Source organism: Mus caroli, chromosome 3 (assembly GCF_900094665.2).
Source record: "Mus caroli chromosome 3, CAROLI_EIJ_v1.1, whole genome shotgun sequence".
Lineage (NCBI taxonomy): Eukaryota > Metazoa > Chordata > Mammalia > Rodentia > Muridae > Mus > Mus caroli.
The window spans coordinates 120,280,464-120,301,674 of NC_034572.1; the positions used below are offsets into that span (position 1 = coordinate 120,280,464).

At 41.6% G+C, this 21,211-nt stretch overlaps 1 protein-coding gene and 1 non-coding gene across 42 annotated transcripts in view; one reads left to right on the forward strand and one right to left on the reverse strand.

Annotated features, from left to right (window-relative positions):
- The window catches only part of Ank2 (ankyrin 2), a 583,460-nt gene that overhangs the window by 70,354 nt on the left and 491,895 nt on the right, over positions 1-21,211 (reverse strand). For 40 of the 41 annotated variants that reach the window (XM_029474820.1, XM_021159015.2, XM_029474818.1 and 37 more), the window contains 5 exons: positions 20,529-20,726; positions 13,608-13,706; positions 12,358-12,456; positions 8,547-8,645; positions 7,481-7,579 (listed from right to left, as the gene is read on the reverse strand). In XM_029474820.1, the coding sequence (XP_029330680.1) occupies positions 7,481-7,579; positions 8,547-8,645; positions 12,358-12,456; positions 13,608-13,706; positions 20,529-20,726 (594 nt within the window). Of the gene's footprint in view, positions 1-7,480; positions 7,580-7,951; positions 8,075-8,546; positions 8,646-12,357; positions 12,457-13,607; positions 13,707-20,528; positions 20,727-21,211 lie in introns of those variants that run through there. The other variant, XM_021159016.2, reaches the window with a different exon arrangement.
- Positions 15,029-15,160, forward strand: LOC115030748. Its single transcript, XR_003836343.1, has one exon. It is a non-coding gene; the product is annotated as a small nucleolar RNA SNORA17 (small nucleolar RNA).

A 21,211-nucleotide genomic window follows, 5' to 3' on the forward strand; every position in this document is an offset into this window, starting at 1 on the left:
GCAGAGGCAGAGGCAGGTGGATTTCTGAGCTCAAGGCCAGCCTGGTCTACAGAGTGAGTTTCAGGGCAGCCAGGGCTACACAGAGAAACCCTGTCTTGAAAAACAAAAACAAAAACAAACAAACAAACAAAGATTAAAAAAAACAAATAAAAAAAGATTTTAAAAATATTTATTTATCTAAGGTATATGAGTATGCTGTCTTCATTCACAGCAGAAGAGGACACAGGATCCCAATACAGATGGCTGTGAGCCACCATGTGGATGCTGGGACCTTTTGAACTCAGGACCATTGGAAGAGCAGCCAGTGCTCTTAACCACTGAGCCATCTCTCCAGACCCAACATTTTTTTTTTTAATAGCAAATGTGTTTTCTTTTGTTTTCAGAACAACACTAAGAAAAATGTCTTAGATGACCTATTGTGAGGTAGCAAACAGGAACAGACAGGCAAGCAGGCCTTACTTCCCAGTCCCTGCTACCCACATGCTGGATGGTTTGTTTCTCTGTCATCGTGGGTTCTGCATCTTATGCTGTGGACATTTTGTACATATTCCTTTCTCTATCATAAACCTTTCCTTAGACTATCAGATATGATTTACACAGAGAAATACTTCCTGATATATCCCCAATAACTTTATTTAATTCTATGTACGTATACACACACAACAATATATGGCTCAGTCTCTCAAAGAAGAGTGGGAGTCATTTCAGAGATAGAGTCATTTCTGAAATTTTATACACACATATACATATATACATATATATAATTTGATATTTGATGTGATAAAATTATGTTAAAATATATTTTTAGAGTGACAAAACAGGCTTTCTATTGAGTGGAGTCTTTGTTTAAAGACAATGCAGAAAGTAAAAGGTCAGAGAATCTCACGGTGTATAGGTAAAGGAACAATTGAAGCTCGTGTTAGCAAGTCCAGCTTGCCTATATGACTCTTGGGATGTTTACATAAGACCACAGGTATTGACTTAATGAAAGCAAACTAAATCAAGACTGTAAGAAAGAGAAATCCAAGGCCCAATGATATCACCAAGATTAAACAGCAGATAAGCATCTACGAGGTGAACAAATGTAACGGGCTTTTATAATGAAGTATTTTATTTATTATCAGTTGAGCATTTCAAATTTGAGCTAGAATTTTAGCTCAGTTAAATTATAAACTGTATATTATAGACTTCATCTCTAGCTGTCCATTAGAATTATGAAAAGCAGTTTTAAAATATCTTTGAGCAGAAAACATGGCTCAGATGGTCTAATGCCTGTTACAGAACCATGAGGATCTGAGTTCAGATCTCCGGCACCCATGACAAACCTGGGTGCATACTTGTGATGCCAGAGCTGGGACATGGGGAGACCCCAGAGCTTGCTGGGCAGCCAGAGTCACTAAATCAATGGACTCCAGGTTCAAGGAGAGCCTGCCTGGAAACCTAAGACAGATAGGAATTGAAGAGGACACTGTCTATATGGACCTCTGACCTTCAATTGTATACACACACATACACACACACACACACACACACACACACACACACACACACACACACACAGTTCTGCTGTTAGAGTCTCAACACACAATAATAATAAGTCTCCATTCTGGGTCAAGGATGGTGGCGCACGCCTTTAATCCCAGCACTTGGGAGGCAGAGCAGGCAAATTTCTGAGTTCGAGGTCAGCCTGGTCTACAGAGTTCCAGGACAGCCAGGGCTACACAGAGAAACCCCTATCTCGAAACAAACAAACACTACAACAACAACAACAAAAAAACAAATTCCCATTTAGTTCAAGACTAGCCTGGACTACAAAGTCAGTTCCCGGACAGCCATTGCTACATACTTAGACCTAGTCTCAGGGGGGAAGGGGGAGGCGCAGGGGGGCGGGGGAAGGAATCCCATTTAGTTACATTATGGAACTCAATTTAAGGCTCATAGTTTTAGCCTTAAGGGTACTGCCACACTGTAACATATCCTACTATACTTTTCTGAAACATATTAAATAAGTATCTAAATGTAAATAAAATGATTTAATAATGTGACTATATCTATTGTATTTAGTGTGAGCATTCTTTCTTTGTTCTTGCAAGAACAGGCTGCTTTCTTTGGAATTAAATGCTATTATATAAGAAAATGTATACGGCAAGAGGTCAAAAGCAGCATACAGCAATCATTTGCTCACAGAGATTTCTCTGAATAATCACACGGCCCTCAATGTAAAATGCAATTTGTAGCATGGATTTTAAGTTGATGTACTCCCAACCTTCACAGGGCATCAGCCGATGTTTGTTGAATGCACAAATAAATCTTCCTACTCGGGAATAATGTAATTAGGTTTAATATACAATTTCCTTTTCAAATAAAATATCCTTAAGGTATTGGTTGACTGAAATATATTATTTTAAACAACTGCATTTGAACAGTACACGGAGAACAAAGCTATAATTCAAGGATCATGGACTTCTCTTTCTGCTGCAGAATCCAAGATGTTATGGTCAAGACAGGAAACTACTTTAAAAATGAAAATACGAAGTATTCTGTGCACAAGATTAATGAGATATAATTAAATCGGACAATGAGTTACTCATCATGATATGGGAAAGCATAGATAATAAAATATAAACTGCTATTATGGTATTTTATAAATACAGGATAATATCTGGCTTTCTGTGTGTCTGGGAAGACTATATGCTTAACTAACCAGGCTTAGTCAGCCACTATATTCACCCCACCCCAAACCCCAACCTGCCAACCACACTTCTCAAGCCATCAAAGCACAGTGAGTGAATTTGGCCATCACATGACCTTTCAACACCCTCCCCCTTTGGCTGTCATCAGGTCACCTGCAGGCTATACCTCTTTTGTTAATGTCAGTCACATTTGTTAATATAACTTTCCTAACTAGATAAAATACAAAGTGTATTATTGGCTTTCTATAAAAACTAAGATAAGTACTCTGTAAAGTTTCAACACAAATAAATGTTTCTCCCCAAGTAACTGCCTAGTTGTGAGTGAGACAATTATAAATGATTTAGAAAATATATATCAGAAAAATGTAAGAATTGTGTACACCACATGTTTCTTTCAGAAAACATACAGAATGCATAAGTGTATAAAATATTTTTAAAGATGCATTTGTTTTTAATGTGTATGAATATTTGCATTCATGTATGTACATATATTACATGCATGCATGGAGCCTAAGAATGCCAAAAGAGGGCTTCAACTCCACTGGAACTGGGGCTATAGACAGTTGTCAACTGCCATGTGGTTACTGGAAAGTGATTTGGGGTCCTTTCCAAGAATGGCGTGTTAACCACTGGGCCACCTCTTCAGGCGCAATAAGTTATCTACATTTTGTAAAGTATATACACACATGCAGTGACTATTCATGGTGTTTGGGCAAAGATGACAACTTAGCCATCTGAACAAGGAACTACTTTCATAAAAAAAAAAAAAAAAAAAAAAAAAGGTGGTTGAACGATGTCAAGTGACATCACCCGTATTCACTGCACGTTCATTTTGATGGCTCCTTTAACAGACATGTTATCCAATCAAATTAGAATGTGGAACTTACATTTTCTTCATTGCTTTAAGAAAATCTACTTTAATGATTAAAAGGGTTGTATATTTAATATGACTTATATGTGGTAACTTTGGGTAATTTATTAAATAATTTATGTTCTACTTAGCAATGATTATTTGCCACATAATACATCATTTTAAAATTACACAAATAACAACAACAACCAGTTGATGATAGTGGATTACATGGAGGTATAAGTCTTTTTCCCATAGTTTTTCCAATCTTAGCAGACTGTGGCTGTTGTAACGTGCCCCCATTCTGGCAAACTTACAGTGACTTCATCCTAAGACAAGGCTGAACGGCCTCGCCTCCCCTGCTGTGTCTCTCAGGGTAAATTTAGAAAAGGCAAGGTTAAGGAAGCAAGCCATGATTCCACAGAGGCTGGGCAATCTGGGACGCCCAGCTCTGCTCTCACACAATGCCTGCATTCATACTCTGGGGTAAAGAACTGGGGAGAAAAGTTTCTTTTCTTCAAGGGAACTCACGTGGCTGCACAAGTGGCACACCCTCTAAAGGCAAGCGACAGGAGATGTGTCCATCACTTCTGCGGTTATAATCCAATGGCTACGTTCAATGGTAACCGTGCTGTGGACCATTTGATTCGCTAGAACTCATCATGAAATGCCTTGCCCTGCTTGCTGTCCTCAGAGCACTGGTGTTTGCTTGTTCGTTGTCAATCAGTAAACTTTAGAAAATGACATTAAATATGACATACTATCTAAAGCCAATGAAGTACACCTCTTGGGTGGTACTTCTGGTTGAAAACTAGTTAGGAATCATTCTTTCACAAAAGTTTGGCCAAACTGCTTTTTGGAGAAATCAAGATTAATTATATTGGCATGGTTAGAAAGTCGTCTTTGTGATCCAGCAGCCTAAACTGAATTCCAGATGTGTCTCTCCACATCTAGCACACTACTAATCTTACATACTAATTATGAGGTATCATAGACAGCACTTTATGGAGGGAAGAAAACATGGAGAAGAAGAATGAAGGTGCATCACCTCCCAAAGGGAAGGGCGCTGCAAGAAGAGAACCCATCCACACTTTTCAGTTTAAATTCCGTGTCTCAAACCGAACACAATTCTATCAGAAGCCAGTTAAGGGAACGAGAAAATAAAGATACAGCAGGGTCAAGACAGGCAGCCATTGAGATGGAGAGATGGCCTAGGAGTTAAGAGCACTGGCTGCTCTTCCCGAGGACCTGGGTTCAATCTGTAGGGAAGTTGGTTTATTTAATGTGAATGATGTGCCTTAGCTGAAATCTGATATTCTATGTATTATTTATGGTTTATTGGCCCCTTCACCTAGAAATTTGAGTCTTAAGGGTAGTGTGTATTTATCAAATCATGGTCAGCATTAAAATGGACATAAATGATAATATAGTAATGAATAAAACATAATGGAATATAAATAATTAAAAAGCAAGAACTCTTAAAATGTCCTAAAAGCAGTTGCCTTGTATTTGAGGTAACTCTTGGAGATAGGATCTTCCACGCCTGTCCTGTATATTTGATTTCTAACAAGCCATCAGAAAGCTTGCTAAGAGATGATAAGTAGCATTTTTTTAAAAAAAATAAAATCAGCAGTGTGTGTTGGGGGATGCACTTCACCTGTGTAACTGCAGAATACACACCACGGTGCCCAGAGGATAGACAGTCTAGGCTTCTCAGTCTTAACTGTACACCTTGTTTGAGATAGGACCTCATTGTTTGCAGCTTTGAACCCACCCCAGTAGCTGGCCCCCCAGGTTCCACAAATTCTCCTGCCTTCACCTCCAATCTTATCAGAGGAGCACCATATGTGCATTATATGAGTTCTGGGATCCAAATGAAGTTCTCACACTTGTAAGGCAACTGTACTAGCCACTGAGCCGTTTCCCAGCCTTGTAATTAGAATACTTAAATTAAGTGCTAGTTGCTTCTGTTTTAACATACATGTCTTTATGAGTAAGATCATTTGTTCTGATTCATATTTATTCACCTCAAATCTTGAAAATAAGATGTGAAGTTTCACAATGTTGTTGATGTTTAAAAAAAAAAAAAGAATATATTTTTCTTCTGTATCATGCTTCTTCACCCCTTCCCCCTTGCTTGGGCAGAGGAGCTGGGTTAGAACCACTGATGTTTTTCAGCATGAAGCACAGAGGCTTCTCACATCTTAGTCCAGTAAAGAAGAAATGTTACTTAGCAAAATGACAGGGGAATAGGGCCAAGAGAGGGTAAGAGCCACAAGGCCGCCATCTAGCTGCAGTTCAGTGAAAACACAGATTCATAATTCCTAGGGAGGAAAAAGTAATAAAATAGGCAAAAGAAAAGCCCCAAGACTTCTGACAGTATATATGTATGCGCTCAGCCAATTTTGCCACTAAAGCCTTCGTTTCTTCTGATGTGCATGCTATTCTGAGGTGACATAACCAGGTAGGTCTCCATATGAAGACTTCCTCTTACAAAAAACAAAAACAAAAACAAAAACAAACAAACAAAAACAACAAAATATATTTTTTTAAAGCAATTAAGATCCAGCCATACAGAAAGACCTTAAATATTCTTACCACAAGAAAATGAAGGTTTGAGGAGATGGACACATTTATCTTCATTTGAGCAACCCGTAATGGAAACACATACCATAGTACTGTTTGACATTACAGAAACCTGGGCTTTTTTTTTTTTTCCTGAACTAACTTAAAATGTTTAAATAGAATATAATTTTAATTAGAAAAAAAGCCCTAGCCATATAGAATGACTCCAAAATAGGGTGATTAACATTGACAAGTCTTTTCTTGTATAGAATCTACCAATTCTCTCCTTTAGATCTTTATAACTACTGTGTGTGCTGGCTAAAGGCGACGGGTCTGTTTAAAGAGTGAGCAGTCAGCTGCCTCCCCTCTCCAAGTTCAGCCTATATTGTGCAGTTCATTAATTATTCATACTCCACTCTATTTAAAACTGCACGTCACAGCAACTGTAGTCTACTTCAATGCCTGTCAACAGGGACTTTCCGTTAGCCCTTGAAACAAAATTCCTTTCTTTTCCCTCCCATCGATTAAAAGAAGCGAGTGTTCCCAAACACTGCATGCAGCCATCCTAGCTGGGAGCATTTACTGGAACCTTATCCTGAATACGTTGTTGTTGATTTGTGGTTTTATTGTTTCCATAGAACATCTCCTGTTTTGTTGTTTCTCTGTAGAGATAAATTTAAAAGCTATTGTTCATAGCCTCTGTGCTTAAGTTAAAGCTAAAAAGAAAAAAAAAGAAGTTCTCCCTGGAGCCTATGCCGAGACCAAGGCGCCTCCTTGTTAGCTTTGCTTTAGGGATTTTTTTCTGGCAAAGGCCAACGGTCATGACTTCTGCCTCCTCAAGGATCGATAGACTTTTTAAAGCTGTGGAAATAAAGGATTTTAGGCATACACTAGACATCTGCAATTTTCCTTTTGTATTCTAAAAAAATTACCAGGCATCAGAAGGAAAAGAAGAAATGTAAGGATGCCTTGTTGTGTGCAGAAATGCATTTAACTCATCAGCGGGTCTTTTCAGATGCCGCCTGACCTCTGGGCCAAGTTGAAGTTGGCGGCAGAGTGTGGTACCTCTCTGTCAGCGGTAGGTGTCACACACAACTAGAGGAAAGAGATGGAGGAGCTGGAAAAAAGCCACAGGGAGAGGGTAACTTTTCTATAGTTATAAAGCTGCTTTTATGTGTTTTATTTGGGATTATACTGAGTAAAAGACAGAACCCTCGTGTCCATTGGTGAACGTCTTTGTAGCTGCATATCCGAGTCTCTCCCACAACACATTCAACAAAAGAAGACGACACAGAAGCTGCACACACTGAGTGAAAAGCCTGTGGCGGGAAAACCGAGAGGACAGGAGAGGATCAGTTGTCTTGGTACTCACCGTGGTAGTGGTGGTGACCTCTTCTGTCACAACCTTCAGGGTGTCAACCACGGAGATGTAGCCCAGCCGCTTAGCAATCGCCAGGGCCGTGTTACCATTCTGAAGAGAGAGAAAGAGGGAAAAGAGTGAGAAAGGCTAGGGAGGACTGCCTTGAGAGCCAGTGAGCTCACCCGTGGTGCGGCATGAGCCAGCACTTCCTTCCAAAACAAGGCACAGCTCAGGAAAATCACTAGTTTTTACCATTACATCTAAATCTGTCTTTGTAACTTCTTTAGACTATAGCCCAGGTCACCATGGTAACACAACAAGCTTGCATCTGCCTGCTCTTTTTTAATAAGAAGCACTTGATGCTTTAACCCCGAGGTTGTTGAGCAGTTCCAAATGCTACACTGGCCTTATGAAGCCACCTTTCAAACTGAGGGTGGCATCTGCCAGAACTACTAGGGAGAACCTGCTATACTCATCGCTCACCAAGAGTCAGGCCATCTGCTGCAGGTAAGATGTTACCATAGGGACCCAGTGACAGATTTAGCTTCTGCGCTGCAGGATCGCCAGTGCTGCAAAAACTATACAAGCTAGCAATTCTGGCTGCATCCAGCTCAGGACACTGGGGATCCCGCTTGTTTAATTACACCGCTTAGTTTACATTTCAATGGCTCCACGTCCCAAAGAGGCAGTTCCAAGCCAGCAGCTCAGAAACTGGGCTCCCTTAAGAAGACAAGGAGGGAGGGGTGGAAATGTGCTCACATCTGAGAGCCAGCTGTAAGCAAAACCCTTCCAGCTGCCCAAGTGGAGGGCCCCACTCCCAAGGGAGCCAACTGACTTCCTTCCCAGCAAGAACTCCCCCCCCCCCGCCCCCCAGAAATCACAGTCTTCTAGAAAGGATTTTTTTTCCCCAAACTGGGGCTTTCCACAGTCCAGGAGTTTGTTCAAGGGCGATGTACCACATTTTTAAAAAATCTCTGCCCATAAGACACCAGGCCAAAGGAGGAGGAGGAGGAGGAGGAGGAGGAGGGAGGAGGAGGAGGAGGGAGGAGGGCAGAAGGGAGTCAAGAGAGCTCCTTACCGCAGTAGTAGCATTAGGCTTGGCCCCATGCTGGAGCAGGACATTAATGATGTGTGTGTGGCCCTGCTGGGCAGCTTGGTGCAAAGGTGTGTAGCCATTCTGTCCATCATGGCAGTGCCGATTTGCAGAGGGAGAAGGAAATTAGGTTAGCCTTCAGTCTCAGTTCGCTTGTCTTATTCACGGCAAACCCATCAAGGACCTCATTGTTTATTTAGAGCAACAATTTCCCCAGCAACTCATTTCTCAGCAGCAAACACTCCCTCACACCTTATGTTGGACTATGAAACCCAAGATGAAACGCAAATTGAAACTCTTATTATATTTTAACTGATTGGCATTTACAACACATATGCTGAGAGAAGATTAAAAATGGGGCAGAACAAAACAGCCATGGTATTTTTCCTTAGGAAAGATGAAGACTGAGCTGCTGTCTAGCTGAAGGGTGCTGAGGTTCGTGCAGGCTGCTGCTAGTTATAACCATCCACAGACCCTGTAGAAGATCCACAACAGTGAAAGAGAATCGAATCTCATGCTCAACTCGGGAGAGGGCTTTGGTTATAAAAACCTGCGTGTGTAAACTTTAGGAAAGCAAACTTCATTGGAATCCCCAATGTCCTGCCCCAATAAAATGTGTTTTTAAAAACTAGAATATTGAACCGAGTGTGGCGTGGTGGCCCACACCTTTAATACCAGCACTCAGGAGGCAGAGACAGGCAGATCTCCTGTCAGATCCAGGTCAGCCTGGTTTACAGAGATACCATGTCTCCAAAACAAAAACAAACAAACAAACAAACAAAAAAACAAACAAAATATGAATTTTGACAGTGTCATCTAAACTTTCATGGAGATGAAAAACCCTGACTTAGAAGGAATTGCTGTTAGGGTTAGTATGAACCAGTCGTGTATGGGTATGTAATAGCTGACTGGTGGCACAAGTTAGTTATGTATTCATATTAACTCCGAATTTTCACTAGAATCCTTCATGGTGGGATGGAAGCCACAGGCATTTAATCTGTGCCAGATACTGGATCTTATCTTCAGCATCACTCTGAAATGATTGGCAGGGCTTGGTGTGTAAAAGGTATTTTGTAAATAGCAGTTGATTAAATGAATGGTGAACAAATGATTCAGAAATAAATATTTTCTCCCCATTTTAGAGATGGTGAAACTGAAAATAACAGAGTTAACCAATTTCTCCACAGTCACTGAAGGCTCAGATCCTAGGTAGAAAATCATGGAAACTAGTGGCTATTTGGCAATTCCCAGAAAAAAGAAAATTCTATCAGAGCCCTTTGGGTTAAGCTATAACTTCTAAGTAGTCCATTTGTATACACTATGCTTAAAAGACTATGCACATATGTGTGCACATTTCATCCATTGTCAGAGCCAACTCATGACCAACATGCCATGCATATCTGGTCATTTTGATGATATGAAGTATCTGATTATATTCATGAGTGTCCTAAGACTTCATCTATACAGTCACAGTGGCTTTTCTGTGTGCGGTAATACAATCACGTGTGAGTATCTTTCTATCCAGGTGTTGGAAAATCTGTCACATTAAGAGTCTGACTTCAGCTATCGATCCCTACAATAAAGTAACCCCAAATCCCTAAGAATACAGTTCATTTACAGAGCCTCGTAGTACCCAACAGTCATTACAGAGATCCTGCTCTGAGAACAGACAAATCTATGGACATTTGAGAAGAATAAAACAGTGATATTTATTTCCTAAGAATTCTTCCTTTCTATGTATAATATTCTATAAAATGAATTTAGCATATTTCTTCATTATCACCCGTGTTAGTTCAGTTACCAAGCATTTACTAACCATGTAATATGTCCTGACACTTTAGCATATAAACGACATTCTATATCCTAAACCATATTGGTATACTTTAAAGATAGATTACCTACAGCTACATAAATAATGCTAAATGTAATTAGTCATGCCAAAATAATAGTTTGACCCCCCAGTAGACTGTATTATATGAATACCTCCGTGCCTACTGTGAACTGAAAAATGATCCCTGAGTGTGATTTAACCTAACCTTTTACCTGAAGCTGTGGTGAGAGAGAGTATTTACTGGGAGTTTGAGCAGGTCTATAATTTTACACGCACATTGGCTAGATATTTAAGTGTCTCTCCATCTCCTACTCATTATCACACAGGCCTCAGACCTAGTCTACTACTAAGGATAAGCAAAGCTTCCGTTCTCTCACCTATAATACAGAATTAGCTAAAGTTCCATCCTTCAAGAAGGACCAGATAAATGTCCCATGAAGATACGGGCAGCTCATCAGAATTATATGGAAATGCTAGCAAACTGTGTCCTTTTCTCCCGTCCCATCTTTGTATCTTTACAGTGTGTCCAATAAAGGAGCTTGTCATTTTGTACTACAGTTTAAACCCCCTCCACAAGTTAATTCTCTGTAAGTCCAAACTCATATGACAGGGTTTCATTATAATTCTAAGCAAATAATGATTTCATTTTTAAACGTTTACATTTCTCAGTCTTTATGCCAAGTTTTACAAGCAGCTGAGGACTAAACGCAGTACATATGCTTGCTTTTGAAAAGCAATTAAACAATTCCTTGGTAACTATGGTTACACAGAAAACATCAGGAAGAAAATATAATCCCTTCTGCAAAGGTATCATTCCATGAGGAAAAATTCTGGAAAACTTACTAACAGATCGTCTATTAAGGCATTCACCAATCTACTCCACTGAAATATATGGACCCAAAGGTCACAGTAAAAGTTATATAGTTCACCTAAAAAGAAATTGCCTAAAATGATCAAATGAGATTTTTTTCCCCAATTTATCAAATGTATGTTTGGCACAGATCTAATTCCACAGAGACCCAGACAAGATCAGAAATTTGAACCTTAAATGTTGTAGTACTGTTTATAGAATACCAAATAAGTTTATTTTAGACTATGAATGTGCTTTTACACAAAGAAAATTTGTTTCTGATTCTAAGAGGACAAAGGAATACTGGCTTACAAAACAAGTATTCTAATTAGTACCATCTTGAAAGGGTGGCTCTGAAACTCCAGCCTGTGCCGATGCTGATGGGCCTCAGGTGTGGGTGGGCCTTCCTGCTGTGTGAACTCAAACGCACCAGGAGAACATTGCTCTGTGCTGGGCATTACAAAGTAACAGCAGCCATCAAGAGCTGCAGTGACATCACACTTTCTCTAACTTGAGCCACGCTATGTGCACTGAAATGTGGGCTGGTCCTCTTACCTGATCTGCCCAGTTGGTCCTTTTACTGTGAGAGACATGTCATCTCTGACTTATCACTGAGAACTCTCAGTTCAGGCCTTTCACACCTTTACCACTAAGAATTACACATGATGTTCCCAAAGAAATAGCTTGTTTAAACTTGGGTGTATGCAGTAGGGGGCTGTGCTGGTCTGTATTTCCACAGGAAGAGATGCCAGGCTTGGGGACAAGACCAAGGGCCTGGCACATAGTAGAGGAAGCCTGTCAGGGCTTTGGGATGCTCTACATCAACTATTGATTCTATGAGGATCAAATGTACCCTTTGGTAAACTGTTAAGTCAAAGCTCTTTTAACCTTATAACACAAGCAATTCTGAAGCTGACCTTCATCAAAGGTTATCAGAATGAAAAAGCCATAAACAATAAAAAAAAAAACCCTATACTGTTTCTTCAAAATTCATTTGGAAGAACTAAAACACAAAATTAAATTTAAAATAAACATCAACTTAGCTTAGTTAGACGGGCCTAATAGCACCCACGGTAGAGTAAATTGTCAAGAAGGAAACTGTGTATATATTTTACCTTGGTTTTCGCATTGACATTTGCTCCCTGTTTCAGAAGAAAGTTGACCATTTTCACATTTCCATAGTGACAGGCCACGATTAAAGGTGTGTAACCAAGCTGTGAATGGCAAATCCCAAAGTGTAAGTATTATACTTCCAGTAGTTAATAACCCCAGGGCAAGGTTTCAGTTATTGTACTATGGTATCCTTTGAGTGAAAATATAGAGTGAGCTGTCCCAAACCACATAGAACTTTACATTAGTGAGGGAGATCAGACACCTGGGTGACTTAACTTCGCTAAAAGAACTGGGGAATGCAAAACAGTAGGCTACATCCGTGGGAGGAAGAAGATGCCGATAGAACAAGGTGGTGGGAAGAATATAAGAGGTTAAGATGGGAAGATGTATAACAAAGGGTGTCTTCTGGACAGGACATACCCATGGCATTCATAAACTCACTCACTGCTGTTATCTGCATAAGACTTGTGTGAGATCGGGGCCATTAATATTTCACCCCTGAATGAGTGAGGGGGCCCATGAGACTGCATCTCTTCCAGAGGGACTATCAGCAACTAACACTTGTTTGGGGAACAGTGTCACTATTTTCAGAAAAACTGCCGTCACTCTATGGAGTAACTTCCCACCTATGTTCACACACATAAGTCTAATCAAACTTAGTGGTTCAAGCACCAAGAAGGCAGGAAAGGAGGAGGGGGCAGGCTGAGAAGAAGGGTGCTGGTAGGAGAGGGAGGAGAATAGAGGAGTGAAGATGACTACAATTCATTATATTACATATACAAATAGATAAAATATATCTTATATGCAAATATATAATATATGTTGTATATCAGTATAAATACACATATTTAAATAAATATAATGTAAATATATATATATACACGTATGTTATATATACAAATAAGTGACACTAAAACAATTACAAAGTAATTGTAATTGGGTAAGTAAACAATAGCACAGCGAAGACCAATCCACCTCAAGACCAAGGGCACCAAGAAGAACAAGGACAGGCCAAACCAATGAGGAGTATGGAGGAGTTAAAGCCAAAGTGAAAGCCTGGGTAGCACCTGCAGAACTGGAATCTTAGGTTGGGTTCTGGTGCCTCCCCCATCCAACTCATAACAGACCCAGGGAATCATGGGAAAGCTTATACTTTAGAATGAACTTTTAAGAAGAGGGACCTTGGGCCTGAGCTGACCAAGAATGAGCCAAACTAGAAAGGGTGGCAACACTGCCAAGAGATCTGCTGTACCTTTGTGTAGGCATCCCGATCGGCCCCGTGTTTGGTGAGAATGTCTGCAACGTTCACCTTATCTTCTTGGGCTGCAAGGTGTAAGGATGTGAGTCCACTCTGTAGCAGGAATGGAAGCAAAGAAAGACATCAGAGTGGGAAACACACGCTCGCCTACTGCATCGTGTCTTGAAAGGAGTTGGAAAGCATATGGCTCCTCCCCAGACATTTCATCTCACATTTTAGACAAATGGGAGAAGTAAATATGAGTTTTCAGCCAAGACCTACTCACTGCAGCAAATTACATTTTCTGTACTTGGTATTTATGATTCGAGTCTTTAAAATAACTCAGCTAACGAACTTCCAAACAACACTCATTTCCAGCTTACCTACACCTCCTCCTCATGAATCTTGTTTACTTAAATGACAGACAAAAAATATTGCTGAAACTTTGGAACCTTATCTATAATCAATATTTTCATCAATAAAGTGTCATAGTAATGTTAAAAATATATTGAGTTGCTGGAAGCAAGATCAAAAAAAATTTTTTTTTCAGTTTACTGGGGCGGGGGCGGGTAGAAGGGAAAGAACTGTCTTCAAGATGGTAATTTTTTTAAAGTACCCCTATCCTTTATATAACAACATAAAATGTGGCAATTTTTATGTAAACAAGTTTATTCTGTGAGTAATCAGTAACCAACATGCTGACTTGCATACATAGATAAAATACAGCCATGACTTAATTGAAAAACATCAGGGAGGAGAGAGGAAGAAGCAGCTTATTAAGCTGGTGCCACGCCCTGAAGTCTCACTACAAACGAATAGCTTTTCTGAAACCAAACTGAGATGCAAGGGCATCAGACAGTAATTGTAGCAGGTAAACTTTGAGTACTTTTTATACTAGGAAGAACTCACAAGACTTGGATATAGCTGTAAGCCAAGTTCCTGCCTCTATAGTCCATAGCCTAGCTTACAGTATTCCCAAACTATGTGTGCCACTCCTCCAACTGGCACGCCACCGGTATCCTTTGTATTTACCTGTTTTTAGTATTTTCAGTGGGTACTGGCGATTGGCTGTAAGACCTCAGGCAAACCCTACACATGCTTCACTACTGAGTCACAACCTTGGCTCCCTTTCTACCTTTTATTATAAACCAAGGTTTCACTAAGGGGCCCAGGCTAGTCCTGGACTTAACATTTCAGGCAGGTTTTGTGTTTATGAGTCTTAGTATTTGGGACTACAACCCTGTGTCACCAAACATTGCTGACTATGTTGGACCTGGAAACTTGCTCAAGGTCACTTGGCATCCTGGTTAATTGGCCTGCCTCACTGACCACTGCTGGAAGGTTCATTCTCCCCACTAGCATTGAGGCTGAGAGCTAAGCATGACTTTCAGACCCCATGGCTGCCAGCTCGGTGCTCTTCCGAGAAATCATTGGGACCTGCCTCTAGAGGCTTTGCAGGAGTGGCTGCTGTGTCCTACTTACATCAGTAGATGGCAGAGAGGAGAGAGACTATGTCTATGCCCAGTATTCTGACCTTTGAACATCTGAATGATTAGTAGCTCCACATTCCCTGGAAACAAGAGAGCCTGAGAAGACCACCAGTCTGGCACACTGGAACCTGGACTAGACTGAGACGACCACCTGACTGGTGACAGACAGGCCCAGAAGGTTCCCCAGAACAGGGAGCAATCCAAAGACTGGAAGAACTCTGCCTGGGACCACAGGCCCCAGGTGGGAGTGATTACGAAACAGACAACCCTCACAAGGGGTCACTTGGGCAAGCCAGGTGAGGAGCAAGCCCAAGACAACCACAAGACCAGTGCTATAGTAGAACCTGGAAAGGGAACTAGCCTGAGATGGTCACCAGTCTGGTGCCGTGTACTTGAGAGATCTAGGGGGTGGGCATGACCTAGATGACCCTTGCCCCTGTCATAATGAGTAAACAGGACATAGCATTCCTGAGATCAACCGCAGACGTGCTGAGATCCAGGGCACCACTAAAAGGAACAAGGAAGTGATGGGGGAATGGAATAGAAAGAGAAACAGAAGGATGTGGGCACACTAGACAGAAGAGGAGACTCGAGAGTGGTGAGGAACAGCCTGATGTGTGTAGCCAGTGATTCAACCTGGGACCAGCGTGGGGTCCTAGCCTGGGCTAATCTCAAAGTCCATGGCTCTGTAGCAGCAGGGATCTGTTACCACTGTCTGAGGACTGTGCAAAGTGGCCTATCCCTTACCTGGGCAGAACTGGCCCTGAGGACATGACAACAGGAGAGTTGACCCTGCCCCTAGGCAGCTGCTGTACTGAGAGAGTGCCCCCTCCCACACACATTGCTGGAGTTGCATATGAGCAGCCCCAAGAATACCAGCATGGGAGAGCTGGCCCTACTACTTGTCTCCCATGTGGTAGTGTGGATGAGGGAAAGATACCTTCCTCCCCTCTCAGCCATCCCCCTGCAGCAGGCAGTAGACCTGGCCCTGGGGTCATGAGAACAGGAGAGCTGACCCTGCCCCTCCCCAGCCGCAGCACACAGAGCAGGCCCTGTACTTCACCTGGGCAGCACAGTAGAGCAGGCCCTAGACATGAGGGTACTCTGGACATACTGTGTACACTACGGCTTCCACCATGAGATTTTCTTTTTCTGTTGGGGAGACAGGAAACAAGGGTGGAGGTGGGTATGAGGGGAGGGAGAGATGAGTGGGATTGGGCTGCATGATGGGATGGCATGTGAAACTCACAAAGAACCAATAAAAACTTAAAACAAATTTAAAAAAAGAGAAAAGATGGGTGGCCCATGCAGATAGAACATTCTAGACCTTTACAGTGGACTTTCCTTTTAGGGGCTGGCACTGGTTAACCCTTGAGCAGTTTAGCTCAACTTCAAGTTTATAAAACATCAGCCTGGAAAAGAAATCTTGTTTGCATCAAAATTCTGTCACTTACAAACAAATATTATTTAATTAATCCTACAGCATAAAAAAATCTTAATATTAAGACAAAGCTGAAGATACTTAAGAATCTGAATTTTAGCATAAAACAGAATTTTTTTTTCCTCCACAGTGGACTCTTTATCCTTGTGATTTCCTGAGGCAGAGTGTCACCACACAGCCCAAGCTGACCTCATAGTCAGGAACCTCCAAAATGAAATAATTTTCTTCATTGCTGAGTGTGTAAGTCAAAAACTTCCTTAAGTATTTGCTCTCTGGCTGCTTCAATTCTTTGAAAGCAAGTATATATTAAAAAGGACACCTTCAAGGACAGCAAAGTGAATTCACTCTCTATATTTTGGAAGTTAAAAATTATACCATCAGAAGTATCATTCGAGCAGTGTCACATACAGTCCCGAATGTTTCTCTTTGAGGTGTTGAACAAAGTTGACCAGGAGACATCCTAAGCAATGCAAGCTATTTATCTTGATTGACCATCAAAACTCAACGATAAGAAGAGACACTGAAGACTGCCCACTTTGATCACAGACAGAGAAAACTCAAGTTTCTCCTGGCCAGGAAGCCTACTTCTTGCTAACTAGTTTTCATAGTACTGAAAGGTGCTATGCAGGCTGCTGGGGGCAGGGAAGGGCATCAGCAATCTCACCTGTCAATCATCAGTGATGACTGGCCTACCTAGATATGCCCATGAGTGTAAGAGTGGTACAGATGTTATGAGGGTCACCACCTGCTTTATGAATGGATTTAAGGCGCATTCTGCAGGATAAAACATGCATGCTTGGTACTGAAAAATCTAGCTCAAATTAAAACCTGAGACTTGGTGGAGTTAGCTCACAGGCCTCAAGATTGAGTCTACTACTATTATTCTGCTAAATGGACACAATATCAAATGTCTGCCTATATTATTGCCACTCTCTGGCCTCATCAGAGAGGTTTCTTCGTGCAGTGGATAGTAGTTAACACAGAAACTTATAACTGATGAGAGTGCAGAAAATAAGTATCTGTGGGTTGCTCAGTCACAAACAGGACATCAGTATCACCTCCATCTCCAAGACGGAGGGACCATCATGGAAGAAGGCACAAATGGATTGTAAGAGCCAGAGGGTAGTAAGGACTACAGCAAGACGGTGTCTTCTGGAGATTACAGGTGGCTGCACTCACGAACTCAAAGCAGCTGTGGTTGCCAGCACAAGGTCCACACAAGATATAGCTAGTCAATAAACTAACACTTAATGAGGAGAGGGCTCATGGTCCCCTAACTGAGGAGATATGGACAGTTGACAGGTTCTGTGGATAGGTAAGTCAGTTTCCTTCTTTGGGTTTGACTACTGGTCGACCAACTGCCACAGGGGCTGGCTCCATACCCATGAGTAAGGGGGCAGCACAAACTGAACTATGGTTTTTTTGTTTGTTTATTTTTTAAAGGCACAAGAATAGGAGGGGTGGGAAGAAGGGGATTAGATGGAGGAGGGGTGAGGAACAAAAATGGCCAAAACACATTGTCTGATATTCTCAAAAAATTAATAAAATATTACATATAAAATGGGTTTTTTAATCCACTCAATGTGCTTCTTTATGTTTAAATAAGTTTCCCCTGATTATTTTCAAGTGAATATGTTTTTAGCAGACAACGAAGAGTTGCGTGCCCTCTTCTTTTGTAAACAGATATTACAGATATTTCCTCATCAATGGCAGGATTTAAATGTGGTTCAGGCTTTCCTTACTGTCTGGATGAAACTAGCTCTCATTGTTAAGTTTTATGTTTATCCTAACTAAAATGCAAGTCTGGGAAGACTATCCCAGCTCCACGCTGTGATTTAAACATGTTCAAGGCAAAGCCAGATCTCCAAACTCACATACTGATGCTACTTGAAATTGGGGGTCTCTGGGTGGACTTAGAATTCTGAACACCAACAAGGGTGAAGCTCCCATCCTCCATTTGTGATGTTCTCCTCCATATCATTATGTAACAAGAAAACCCTCACCAGACTCGGAAGAGGCAATGGTATCTTCCTGTTGGACTTCTCAGTCTCCAAGTCCATAAACCCATTCAAACTCTTATTCTTTAGAAAGGACCCAATCTCAGTCTGTACTCTACACTTTGTCTCCATATTTGCTCCAGTGAGTATTTTGTTCCCCTTTCTAAGAAGGACCAAAGCACCTATACTTTGGTCTTCCTTCTTCTTGTGCTTCATGTGGTCTGCAAAGCGTAGAGCAGAGACTGAAGGAAAGGTCATCCAGAGACTGCTCCATCTGGGGATCCATCCTATATACAGGTCACCAAACCCAGACAATATTGTGGATGCTAAGAAATGTATACTGACAGGAGCCTGATATAGCTGTCTCCTCTGCCAGAGCCTGACAAATATAGAGGTGGATGCTCGCAGCCAACCATTGGACTGAGCATGGGGTCCCCAATTTAGGAGTTAGAGAAAGGACTGAAGGAGCTGAAGGGGTTTGCAGCCCCAGGGGAGGAACAACAATATCAACCAACCAGAGCTCCCAGAGGCCAAACCACCAACCAAAGAGTACACATGGAGGGACCCATGGCTCCAGCCGCACATGGAGCAGAGGATGATCTGGTCGGACATCAATGGGAGAAGAGGCCCTTGGTCCTGTGAAGGCTGATGGATGCCCCAATGTAGGGAAATTCGAGAGTGGGGAGGTGGGAGTGTGTGGGTGGGTAGGAAAACAACCTCATAGAAGTGTGGGGAGAGGGTAGGGGAAAGGGGGTTTCGGGGAGGCGGGAAAAAGGGATAACATTTGAAATGTAAATAAAGAAAATATCCAAGAAAAAAATAAGGACCCAATCTCAAGTATTTTGTCATAGCAACAGACTAAAACATTACACTTCAAGGATCCGGGAAGACTTCTGGTAAAAAGGACTTTGGAGACAAAGATGAAGGATGTGTCGAGACAACTCTGAGTGATAAAGGCAGGGAGAAGAACTCTAAGTACACTGGGAACAATTTACCTGTGCCACGGCTCTTTAAAGAGTGCATGTTACATAACCCGTGTAAACGTGGACAAGCTGATCTCTACTTGGTATTCCAATATACTGTTTAATTCATCAATCACACACAGAAAGCATAGTATCTTTGGAAAACCCTAAGAAGCTTATTTTTTATTTTACCCAATCACATGGCACAAAAAGCACCAAGAGAATCAAATGGTCAGTTAATAAACACGGACTGTAATTTTCAGTTTGTCGGCAGCTGGCTCCTGGTTGATGTAGTAGGTGTATCTGTAGTAGGTGTATCCCTTCATGTTTGGATGAATTTATCCTTATATCCTTGGCTATTACAATTAATACGGTCATCTAAAAAGGCTATTCACTGGAAGGAAACATATTACTGTGGGGCTTTCTCTGAAAAAGACTTCTAACCAGAGCCACCCCCTAAGATAGGCGGAAGGTGACTTAGAAATCTGTATTTCATTAAGTTCTAGAGACATGACTCAAACTCGCTTGTTGAAGCCAACCTCTAGTTGGAACCACTCTTTCCTTTGTCTCTGTCCCTTGCTCCCTAGCCACTTTCTTACTGTAATTTGCAAACACAACCGGCAGAAAGGAGGGCACGGTGTGGCTGCTGGAAATGCAGTGATCTTAACTCCTGGGGAGGATGGGCTAGCATCCTGAGATGCTCCCACCACAAGGAGATGCTGAGAAAGCAGAGCTGTACAGAGAGATAACTGAACTGGCTGGAGAAGCAAAGTGAAGACCCACACTGCAGGGTTGTGGGAAGCAAACCCATGGGAACAATGAGCAGCAACCCCTGGTTTTCTATTTCTCATATGCTTGCCTTCCTTATTATCCTGGGGCTTTTTAACGCAGCCATGTTTCCTTTGCACACTCACACAAAAGAGGATTCACACACACACACACACACACACACACACACATCATTTTAGTTTGAAATAATCTTTGCTTGGTTTCTATTGGAATTTACGTAGTGGACCTGATTGAAGCCAGAGTCTAGAAGAGAATACCTTGGTTGACATGTGGATATTGGCTCCTTTGTCCAGAAGCAAGGTGACCATGTCTGTGTGCCCCTCTTGTGAGGCCAGATGCAGTGGAGTGACCCCTTGCTTCGTCACAGTGTTAGTCTCGGCCCCATAGTTCAGTAGTGTGGAAGCTATCTGCATCTGATTCTTCTTGGCAGCGATGTGTAAGGGAGTATAGCCATTCTACAACAGAAACAAGAAAGATAGATATGACACACACATACACACACGATACACATAAAGACACATCACATCACATATAACACATGCATGCACGTACATTACACACAGAGAGAACATTTAATAAATGCCCAAATATTTACCGCTAATGGAAGTAATGAAGTATAATCAGCCAGAAAAGATAAATGTGAGCTGACAGCTAATTTAGATGCTTAGCTATAACATGGTTCTATCTGACCAAACCCAAATCTTTGCAACCAAAGACAAAGGATCACCTGTTATCCTTTGGAACAGATCCAGATGGAAAGGCACCCAATCTGAAAGTCTCTTCATAATTGGATTCCCTCCCAAACACGAAAGAAAGAACAGCAGGCACCTCTTCTACGTGATAGTCCTTCAGTACCCGGTGGGGAGTTGTTTCTCTGTCTAGAAACTTTTCTAGATACTTCCTTCATCCAGTCTAAGTATCCCATTCCTTCAAGTGTTCT